The sequence below is a fragment of the Thermobia domestica genome, chromosome 16, assembly GCF_964235325.1.
Source record: "Thermobia domestica chromosome 16, izTheDome1.hap1.1, whole genome shotgun sequence".
NCBI classification, from domain to species: domain Eukaryota; kingdom Metazoa; phylum Arthropoda; class Insecta; order Zygentoma; family Lepismatidae; genus Thermobia; species Thermobia domestica.
In genome coordinates, this window is record NC_137469.1 from 63,941,371 (window position 1) to 63,953,732 (window position 12,362).

Below are 12,362 nucleotides of genomic sequence, written 5' to 3' on the forward strand. Positions count from 1 at the left end.
CTTTTGGTTAGTAGCTCACAGTAAGACTTAAAAACGGTACGGTAGCTCAGATCAGAAGCTTCGTAAGTTTGGCGACCACTGATCTAGAAGATATGAAGCAAAAGCTAAATGGAACTCTTTAGTTTTAAAATCCCAACAGATTCCCTGAAAAGTTAAGGAAGTGAATGATAAAGATACAAGTTAATGGTTTATTATGGAAACGTTAATTGAATAAAGATACTTGAAGGAAATGGGATAATCCTATTATTGACTGGTCGTGCACCGTAAGATCACATTTCCTGGAATCAAAGCTGAAATCTTTGGAATCTGAGATGTGCGCTCAACCACTGAGACATTGTGCCTTTTGTAAAGGAAGATTATAGTATAGGTAATTCCGAAACAGTATGTCTTTATACCATACATTCGCTTAAGGGCAGCTGTTCCCTGGTTGGGATTGTAGCTGTAGATAGGGATGCGCACGAGACGAGTCGAGACAGGATTTTCCTGACTCGAGACACGGCTCTTCCAATAGAAAAATATACATTTTTCGAGTCAAGACATCACTTTTATATCACATTTTCGAGACGAGACAGCCACAAATCTTGTCTTGTGCGCATCCCTAGCTGTAGAATATTGTCCAAACCATAATTAAGGACTAGCTTTTGTGTTCTGATAATTTCGTCCTTAATCTTGATTTTCTTTTCTTTTCTTTTCTTTTCTTTTTTTAAATAATTATTATATATCATACGTCCTTAGATGAAGTCATCCTATCTGCATCATAGTAGAAGCACTTTACCTGGCTAGAACGCAAGTGGAATATTTTCCTGTTCAAACATTTCGTTTCCGAGCTATGTCATAATAGTTCAGATCTGAACATGTTATAATTTTAGCAGAAAATAATCTATAATTGCCATTCAGATAATAAATACACGGAGCAAACAAGTTAATCTTAATTTAAGCCATTAGAAAAATAAATGATGGAACGATTGATTAGCTATATTGTAAAAGTAATATATAGACTTATAAAATTTGTTAAAATCAAAAAATGAAATCTTTGAGTTTTACGCCACATGGTTATACCGGGTAGGCTAAAGGAATGAAGTGATGTAATGAAGAAAGTGGGAGGAAACGGTAGAACCCCGAGAAAACCCATAGACACGGTGTTTGTCCACCACAAAGTTCACAAGGCGCGAGCTGGGATCGAATCAGGGACACCATGCACCAGAAGTGAAAGCTCTATGACTGAGCCAGTGCGTCCCTCTATATTTGAATCAATGTAGGATGTAAATGTAATATGGACTTATAATAATGATTTGTTAAAATCAATGTAGGATGTAAATGTAATATTGTGAAATGTACTAATTGTGAAATGGCAAAGAGATGAAACAGGACGAGCTTCCTTCCGATTGTCTTCTGGAACCAAGGTTGTTATGTTTGAAAATGAACAAAAAATGAGTTCATGAGAATATTTGTGACATAATAGGTCAAACAAATGTAGAAGAGCAATAGGCCTACTGGAGAACCTCATGACAAACCACGAATGTAATGATGTTCACCAGTTAACTTGCTTATAATCGAATTAACCTTCTTTACGCGTTATCACTAAGCTACCACTTTCCCCACAACTGGAAGAATTGTAACATAGCCAGAATCCCACAACAAAAAATCCTGGATACGCCACTGACCGTAACCATGCCATCATGGTCTCATGCCATCACAAATTCACATAACCAGAGTGTAAATTTCACATCAGGAAACAGCAAAAAGAGAATTATTACAGACACACCAATGTCAATGCATCCATAATATTTCACGTGTCATATTATCACAACGCGTGTAGTTTTGTAACCTGCTTTTTAAAATAAGGAAAAAATTAAAAATTTGCATTTTTTTGTATTTGTTCCTGATGCGTGACATATGATTCTATTGTTCTTTTGTTATTGCTTTTTCTTTTCGTGTGTGAGCCTTCGTCGGATGCTTTCGAAGAAAGAGACAACATAAACAAAGGCATTGCTCCGTTTACAAAAGTCCTTCTTCCAGCTTTTGTTATTTGCGGACACAAAGAAATTAGGTCAGTTCAAATTACGGGCCAAAGTAAGATCATTTTCCCACTTTTCCTGTTACATATATATAAATTACACAAATATGAATGTGGAAATACACAAAATGAGTAATCTCACTTTAAAATGATTTGCTCTTTTTAATAGAGAACACTATTAATTCTTCTTCAGTTTTTAAATACAGCTTCAGAGTGGAATCAAAAACATTCAGAAATGTTCTTGATGCCAACATTTTCTCGGACAGACCTTTAAAGTCATTATTTTCATTAAATAAACATAAACGGTATTTGGTATTATAGAGTCGAATAAAAGGTTACGTATTTTTATCAAATAATGTTCTAAATAGTTTAGTTCCTTTGTCAAATAATGTTCTCAAAAATTTATTTTCTCAAATAATGTTCAAAAAAATTTAGATTATTTCTTAAATAATATCTTTAAAATTTAGTTTCTCTAAAATAATGTCTTAAAAATTAAATAGCATATAACTCTAGTTTCGAATTTGATTGTTATTTTTCCATTAACTTGTGGGTGATGTTTGCTAAATGATAATAGAGCAATGTATTTCTAGTATTATATTTGCATTTAGTTTTGAGTTTTATGCTCTACAGTGATGCCCCTTTAGGCTGAATGGAGACATAAACCAAACGGTGTAAAAACAATATTATGTGCCATGCTCCGTGCAGGATTCGAACCAGCGACACCTGGTCTTGCCATCTCTATCATAATGCTTTAGGCTAGCATTTCTCAAGCTTTTCTAAGCCTCAGATCCAATTCAAGAGTACCAAACCTTACGGTTTCACAATACATAAGGAACAAAATTCCTCTTCTACTCCAGAAAATTCAGTATTATTAGAATTTAACAACAATAAAAAAGAAGTTATATATATATATATATATATATATATATATATATATATATATATATATATATTCAACGACACAAAACCTAAATTGTATTGAACCTAAACGACACACTAGTCCTATCAACTATAGTTGCCCATGCCCTAAACGGCATAACTCCGAAAGTCTCTTGTGGCTCTATTATCGCGTCCACGTCAAGAATACTGTAGAAGCAATGCGAATAGGCAGCGAATACAATGTTTTTTGTCGTTTATTTAAGTTTGTAACTTGTAGCAGAGATGCTCACAGAGGTGTATGGCTTATAACTAGAGATGAAAAAAAAAAAAAATAACTTTTGGGACGAAGGTTTTTTTAAAAAATAAAATGCCAGTCTTTTTTTTTTTTTAAAAAAAAGGGAAATTTTGGCTTCTTTTGACTATTTATGGCTTTCTTGTTCAAGCACTACTTTGATTTCCCTGTAGTGGATTCTACAATGAAGAAAGTGTGTTTACACATTCAGTACTTGTGAGTCCGATGTTCAATTCGGGGTTGGTTGTCTTAATTGTTTTCGACCTGATACTGCATTTTTTTCAACTAGTGTACGTTATGCAACTACCATATCCCAAATGTGATTTCGGTTGCCTAACCATCTTATCAAGTTCCTGGAAGCTATACACGTTGATATATGTTTTACTGGTTGCCTGAATACAATCTGGCAGGCAAGAAAAAAATACCATAAACCAAAAACAGGAACAAAACTTTTTTGACGAGAAAAAATATCGTGTTTTCTGTTCGAGAAACATTTTATGCTGAACTTCAGAAGGTTCAGTTTACAAAATTAAAGCTATTAGCTGCTATTTTAGGTATGATCTTGGTTTAACATTACTATTCACAGAGTTCCATCTTTCTTTTCCGCTATACCATGTTAAAATTTTTGAACTGAGAAATTTCTGGATACTGTCTTAAACTTTCTCTCTCATAAATTTAAGCGGGCTGAATAAAAATTATGTACAGTATAATCAAGTTTTAGCTTGTTCATGAGGGCCACGGTGATTCAGTGGTAGAACGCTTACCTCTGGTGCGTGGAGTCTCTAGTTAGGTCCCCTTGGATTTTCTCGAGGTATTCCCGTTTGCTCCCACATTAACAATCCACCAATTTTTCCACCATAAAGGGCATATTTGTGGGAAATTAAACTGAAGGATTTCAAAGATTAAATTAAACTGAAATCAAACTGAAGGTTTGTTAAATTTTAAATGATAATTTTGTACCTCGAAATCTAGTACATTTTCAGAACAACGGTAATAAACTTTTCACTAAAACATTTTCGTCATTGAACGCTAAGGTAATAGCTCCATAAATGATTCCTTGGAACCTCAGTGCGTCCACCAATTTGCACTTCTCTTTTCTATCGAATAACCGATTTTTTTTTATTCTTTATTTTTTCCTTAGGATTTTCTTTTCAGCATACAGCAATTAAATGTTAATTCGTGTTATAATTGGAATACCAAGGTGGAACATATTGCTATATTTCAACTTAACTTGAAATATTTTTAAACAGCTCAAAATTTCCTTGACGGAAAAATTTAGTTATATTTTTTTCAAAAATCTTTTTTTAAAAAAGATTTTTTTTTTCAAAAAGACTGTTCCTTTCCGAGCCTTTGTGTGTCTAATTATATAACCTGCAATTTGTCATTAAAATTCTAGGGGATCTTTCCAAAACAACGTAATTGATATTTATTAGAAACTTTAAAATATATTTAAAATAAGTATAATTAATACAAGGAAAAAACAATTTTCCCAAAGGCGTATATTGAAATATAAGCCATTGACTCAGTTTAGAATTAATAGATGAATTTGAATTTATTGAGTTTCTATGTTTTGTGTCCTTATGTAACGTCCTGGTTACGAAGGTCGGAACCTACTAATTGCGTTGGCACGAACATGACCCGGGCTTGAACGCAGTACAGTTGGAAGTGTACGGACCATCTGCAATATCAACCCTCATGGCTGCTCCCCACCACATTATCTTACTTTCAAGAGAGTTAGACTAGAGAACCATGCCACTGGTCCTCGCAACAATAGCTGCTGTTTTGGGGGAATATGTGAGGTAGATTTAAGAAGTGCGACATGTATCAAAGCGAGTGTATACTCCTAGTATGTAGCATAACAAAGTGGATCAGAATCGAATTCTAGTGGGAAAGGAAGCTTAATTGATTTTAATTTATTTTTGCCTTCAAGTGGTGACCAAATAACGATAGGCTCCGTTGGAAAGCCTCAAAAAAAGCATACCAATGTTTCATAAAGTAATTATTTAACAGCTTTGCGAAGAAATAATCATCTTCCCTCTGACTAATCGCAACCCTAAACAATAGCAAAACTCCTTAATCTCACAGAAAACATACTCTATGATTCATAAAATAGTAGAATTTTTGTGAAATTTTCGTGGAAAGTGTTTTGAACATCGATAAAAGCAGGGTTAAATTTATTTCCTCATTATTGCTAAATTTCAACTTGATTCTTTGGTAAGCCTCAGAAAAGATATTTGCCATATTGCAGGAAAATACAATATTTATGAAAGAAAGTTATCGAAGAAAATAATTTTTAAATCAAGAGAAGGGTAGTTAAACCACTTCCTTATAATTGGCTGATTTTAATCCCATGCCAGAGGATTGCGAGAGAGCCTCAAATATCATGCGCATCATATTGTATAAAATCGAATATTCTTTACGGAAAATGTAACAAAACACATTTTTAAATGAGATTTTAAATTCAACTCTAGTTCTTGAATAGTTTTAACAATGAGAAAGTCTCGGTGAAAACACACACCATATTGTGCCAAATTCAATATATCTTTAATAAATTTATCTTGAAACATTCTGCTTAAATCTTGGGGGTAGGATAAATTCATCTTTTCATTCCAGACAAATTTTAGCTACAAGGAATAGTAATGATTGGGAAGTCCTATAGAAAACGTATACTATAAGTAGGATAAATGAGATGGTGATGATGAGAATGAATGAAATGGTGGAATGAAAAAAAGTAGGAGGAAACGGGAGAATTCCGAAAAAAACGATGCACTCCACTTGGCGCGAGTTGGGATCAGACCATGAACCCCACGCGCGAGAGGGGAACGCTCTACCACTTGCTTAAAAAAAAAAAACTTCCTCACTTTTATTTTCTCTTTCTATCACTATTCAAGAGTACTAGATTCGACAGGGACACGAACACAGGGACATCGAGAACACTTAAAATTCCACCCATGCTTAGAGAAACTCGAAGCCCTATGGGTTTCAACTCACAATCGTCGGTCTAACGGCTAAAACCGCCAGCTACACCCACCGGCATTCACTCAGAAACCACGGCTTCCAATAGAAAGTACAGATTTATACCACAATGAGGAGAGTAGTACTTTATTTAAAAACTGTTTCGGTAACATTTACTGTTAATGTTTTCTATGACATAGGTTAGATGCTGGACGGAAATTTCCTTTTTTCTGATAGAAAAAAAATGTATTTCTGACAGCACAGTCCATTGACAAATAAATCAAACTTATGAAAATATATTCCCTCTTGGCGAGATTGAGACTACCTCTTTAGGAAGGCAATTCTTATTTTATTGGCGGAATTTATATTTTAAAATAACCCCAAAAAAAACTGTTTTAATTCATTCTTACAAAGAAATGAGTTATTTTATATAATTATGTATAACTGCAGATTAAAAATAATAATAGTTCTAGTATTAAGCTGTTACCATTAGAATTAACTACATTCGTGTCAGTGTTATGGCAACTACTGCAATATTAGAGTTCTGTGTAGTGCCAGACACGTAACCAAGGGAAGTCCTGGTAGTCCGGACCCCCCTTGAAGCCAGAAATGAAAAGAAATTAAAGAAGGATGAAAGAAAAAGAAACGAGAAAAAAGAAGAATCAGCATTAAAAATGAAAAGCTACAGCAAGCTTAAGGTTACTCTTTCTTATGAGGAGATTTGTATTATATACTTGCAATACATATTGGCGAATGAGTGAGATATCCTGGAAAAGTCAGGGAATTTGAAATTTCTAGAAAAGTTACGGAATTTTCAGAATTTATGTTACTATTCAGGGGATTTTCAAGCTTTCGAAAGCATAGTGTAGTTCTGTAACAGCGTGGACATTTTTTATCATAACTTTTCGTCATCGCTTCTCTGTAGTATCAAACATGTTATTTTAGAAAGGGTTTTCTACAGCTGCTTTAACTGTCATTTGGTACAGGGAGTAGTTGGCGGAATAATAAAACCAAAAAGTTATGTGAAAAAGAATGTTCTGTTAACACTTTAATCAACAGAGAAAGGAACGCAGATATTGTAAAATATTTTACAAGACATTATTGAATAAGTACTTTTTATAATAGTGGATTTGTATTCTTTTTTTATATAATAGTTAAGGTCATAATGGAAGGAAAATTGCTATATTTGAATGAACAGAGGAAGGAACGTAGATATTGTAAAATCTTTTTCAATACTTTTTTAATGTTCTTTTACTCGAGATTTCTCCATAGCTTGTTATTTAAATAGTTATTAACATATCCTCATTTTTATTATCCTAACAAACCAATATATGTTGTCAGTAAAATAGTTTAGATTGATCGAGCTCCTTGTGTGATAACCACAGTATTTCATGTCACGGACCCCCCCCCCCTTCCATTACGAAATCCTGCCTGGTAGTGGTGACAAATTTCAGTACTAAAGCGAGCAAATGGAACAGGCGCAAGTTCTAAACGGTATAACTCTTAACGGCAGAAAACCTAAATTTAGGTATTGTGCCCATATTTTATGGACTTGCGCAGTTTAGGGGTTAGTTCTTCAGAAAATCAAGAAAAACCTTTTTTTGGTGATAAAAAATATGTCGTTTGTTGTAAAGTTCAATGGAGCTAATTAAACTTATTATTTTTTTCTAATAGTGATATACTCACTCTTAACAGTGACGTATATATTACTTGTATTCACGTTATACTACATTAATCCTTAAGTTTAAAATCAAACACGTTTATACTCACGGATCGAGAGTGACTATCGGGCTTCCCATTTTTTCTCTCCCTCTCTCTCTCTTACTCTTACTCAAAACCCCGTTCTGATATGCTCAAATCTGAAAATTCAACTAGGCTATTTTTATTCTTGATTTTCACTTGAGCACAAAAACACCATATTATTTCACTCAAACATATAGTAAAAGGCAAAAAGAGATACCTAATGTTGTCATCGGAAATTTCAGAATATTTATATCTTAAGAACATAAAAATCGTAAAGCGAACATAAGAATTATATCTGATATAAGAATACTTTTCGACTCTTCCTATTTGGGGTCGCTTCTATAGAGATCTGAACACAAGACTATCAGGTTAGGAAGTAAAAACGTTGTGTGTTCAACTCCACCTACTTGCTTGAAGGAATTTGGTTTATTGGTTTTTCAGGATATTTTATTTTAAACAAAATATGTGCGACTCATGAAAGTTTAGTCACAAAGGAAAGTTTTAGCCACAAAGAGAAGTTTAGTCATAAATGGAAATTTAGCCACAAATGAAAGTTTGGTCTAAAATGGAGATTTAGATTTACACACAACAAATTGGATATGTAATTAAGTGATTCAGAGACCACAATGAACATAGAAGATTTCTCGTTAGCATAATGCATTAATGTGATATATTTTGTTGTTTAAACATGATAATTCAATTTTTTTAAAAGTTTTTGACCCTATGACAGCTAGTCTGAAGGTAAAAAAAAAATAAATAAATGAAGTATGGTAATGCATTGACTATGAAAATGCTACACTATTATAACGTTTAGCGAGGGAAAAGATTTCAAAGGTGAGAGATATACTAATCGATAGATTTCAGTTAGTGACTGGGATAAACCCACGGGGGGGGGGAGGGCTTACTGGAAATGGACCCCACAAAAGTTTCTATCAAAACATACATTTGTATACTTTCTTAATAAAACTATGCTTGTTTAACAGGGAAATGATTGATGTAAGATGAAAACTTGATCTTACAATTCATCTGTACTCTTTAACTTATAAAAACAATCTAGTTCTATCATTTTTTCCCTGAAAATATAGGTGGAAGTATTTTACAATTACTTATCGTTTTTTCAGGTGCAGAATAATACCCCATTCAATAATATTACATACACGTAGTGGCTTGTAGTATTCGAGCTTCCCCCCCCCCCCTTTAAAGCTTGAACTCCGCCCAACAACAAAATTCTGGGTGCGTGTCTGCATGTATGTAAATGAAAATCCTTATGCGCAGTTTTCGAGAAAACAGTTTATTTTTATAAAAGTAAAATTGCTACTACATGATAACTACGCCGCCTATTAAGATCAAACTGATACTGAAGAATATCCTCAATAAATTTTTCATTATGACACTAGCCAGACGACAGTACATTGTGTGGTTGATGAGACATAGATATTTCCAAAAATTTTGATTATCTCTAAAACTTTTTAACGTTATCCAAAAGATGAAACGTATATCAATTAATATATCACTTCAAAATGAACAAAATCAAATGTTTGAAGATAAACTCTCATACATAGTTTTTTTTTCCTTTAGGAATTTTTTTGAAAAAATATTTTCATGGTACTAACAGTGCTAATAGTATCTGATTTTTTTAAAAATTCTGCTGTTCTGTTTATTTATTTATGTATTGGATATGTACGAAACTATACTGTTAAGAATTTGTCTTCTCTTAACTTCAGTTTAACGTCCTATCATTATGATCTTTTAGACTAAGGGAGACGATGATTAAAGCAAGTGAATGATGATGGAAGAGTTAGTGGAATGAGAAAGTGGGAGGAAACGGGAGTATCCCGAGAAAACCCACGGACATGACAGCCTTCTATCACTGAGTCACTATCAAGGGCGCCGTTTCCTCTGTAACTTTGGGCGAAGGGGGGGGGGTGCAGACAAGGGTCTAAGAAGACATATATGAGAATTTTGAGATAAATTGAATTCAAATGCCAAATATTGTATATCCATACAAAATACTATAACAATAAAAAAATACATATTCATAAAAATACAGACGAGCCCACATGAGCATTGGGAGACCCAGGCCCCCCATGATCGGCGCCCTTGGCCACCGTGCCCCCTCTTCTCTTAGCAGTGACACACACCCTAAGAAATACTCATACGCAACTTGTAAAACATTTCTTCCATCTTAAATTAACATACAGTAAATAAAGGTGTCATTTGACATATTTCCAAGTGGCACGCACAAGTATTCTAATGCCGGTCATGTGTCACAAATTGTTCTCAAGAGTATAGTTTTCAGACCGATTTGAAATTTATTAAAAACTCTCTGGCATATTATGGACAGTCAGTTTCAATTCAATAATGTGTGGCTAGTACACTTCGACTTCCATTTCTGTGTTCTAGGTTTAAGAGTTCTCCATTTCTTAGTTCAACTAGTTCCCCTCTTTCCCCACGACACTAGGCCAACATCAAGAATTCTCTGTCCCCTCCAGGAACATAAGCTTCTATATTCGGTAATTCAAGTTTATGGAAAGTGTATGAGTGAAACATTAACCTATCAAAATTCTACAACATTATAGCGTTTAACGAAAAAAGTCCAAGAATGAGAAATCTCCCTGATCTGAACAAAATTATATAAGTACGTTTAAATTCTCATGCGTAGTTCTCGAGAAAAAATATTTTGGAAAGAACTCTAGGAAACAAATCTGTGTAAAATTAATAAATTACTAAAGAAACAAATTAGCCAACTTACCGCGAAGCTTAATTTCATATTGATTGTTCTTCTTAGAAGTAATTAGTAACTCACTAATTCGAAAATGGTGTTAAGGGGTGCTATAACACACTATATACCGAGGGTAACATAGCACTCTACTCAATATTTACTCCACTGCCACCAATTTCGTAATAAATATAAGACAATCACAAACACTGATAATTCTGGTTAGTTATAATTTCTCAGAATACACCTCCAGGAATCGTAACACCTATTCTTTTCTGGGTCTGTTGTTTTTTAAAAAGAAAAAAAAATGTTTCTTATATCCTCAACCTGCACTATAGGATATCCACAACACGACTGACTCAAGAATGTTGAAGATGAGAAATAGGGGACACTTTACCCCACCTCTTAACTCCCTTCCATATTTTTTTTCACAAACCTAATCTGTGCCCGAGGCGCCCTCCCTTCCTAATAGAAAGTGCTGTCTTCTCACTTAGATTCGCATTTTAACACTAAATAACACTCCACATTGGCCGCACAAGTGCTAACAAAACAATCAACTAGCAAAGAGACTAGAAGTCACATGCGGAAATTAGAATTCTTTATTTCTTAACTAATTTTGAGGATTAATTGTGCTAAAGAAAAGACTATTTAAGGGGATTGTATTACATACAAGCATATGTGGGCAAGATTTAAAAAAATGAATACAAGAAAAAAGTGTAGGGGAAATATTTTTGGAAGCAATCCAGAGCTGTTTCCTCTACCTGTTCACCTGGTTTTATCATCTACTGCACATGCGCAATGTTCTTCTAAGGCGGAGGAGAATCTTTTCTTGCGCCAGTGACCTGGATCTTCCTCTCTCTCTCTCTTTCTTCAAGAGACAACATTGGTATCGTATCCACACACTCATCGTTTACCTCTAGGGATAACGACACCTACTGTGTTGCTTTCCACTTCGGCTATTTAGATCTCTCACAAACTCACTTCGCGGTCGGTACACGATTAATCTTCGACATCGCTTTTTTTAAATTGACTTTCTTATTATTGTTGTTGAAATCTAATATTGTAAACTACAGAAAAAAATATTAGGTTTTCACTATCACGAGTAGCTTAAAGCCGAAACCGGTGGCATGGTCCTGTGTAATTCAACTATCTTGGTGGCGATATGGTGCGGTGAGGAAAAGACCATACTGTAAACGGGGCCATAGACGCACACAATTGCATGAACGATTTGTTTCACCATGAATGTTGGAAGAATTTTTTGCCCACACACGTACCAACTTGCTGTCCAACTTACTAAAAGAATGAATCGGAGGAAAGAGGCACGTAATTTCTTCAGCTGTCATGATTGGCGGACCTAAATATAAAATAACCAATTTACATGAACGAGCGCATACACGTGCTCTATGTGCTCTGCAAAACCATCATGCATGTTAACATAAGATTTTGAAAACTTTCAACATTCATGAACGAGGCCATACACGATCAACTTGCTTGTGGTTTTATCATTTTTTCATGCATGTTGGAAGATTTGTTCATGCATGCGTCTGCTTGTATGTGCCCCTTAAGAGTTTATCTTGCATGATGGGCTGTTCACCCACCAACTGCACTGTATTAAAGCCCTTATCGTAGTTGGGAGCTCACTTTAACAGTAGGGTCTTTACTTCGTAACCTGGGTGTTACTTAAGGTGCAACCCTTCATAATCTCGATATTGACGTAAAACACAAGAAACTCAACTCAATTCAACAAATAGTCTACC

The 12,362-nt window shown here is 34.4% G+C and overlaps 1 protein-coding gene across 1 annotated transcript in view; it reads right to left on the reverse strand.

The window, feature by feature from the left end:
• LOC145673109 (uncharacterized) overlaps positions 1-11,028 on the reverse strand; it is a 95,847-nt gene extending 84,819 nt beyond the window's left edge. Inside the window, exon 1 of the mRNA XM_081742479.1 lies at positions 10,639-11,028. Within this exon, the coding sequence (XP_081598605.1) occupies positions 10,639-10,656 (18 nt within the window). The 5' untranslated portion in view covers positions 10,657-11,028. The remainder of the gene's footprint in view (positions 1-10,638) is intronic.
• Between the last annotated feature and the right edge of the window lie 1,334 nt (positions 11,029-12,362).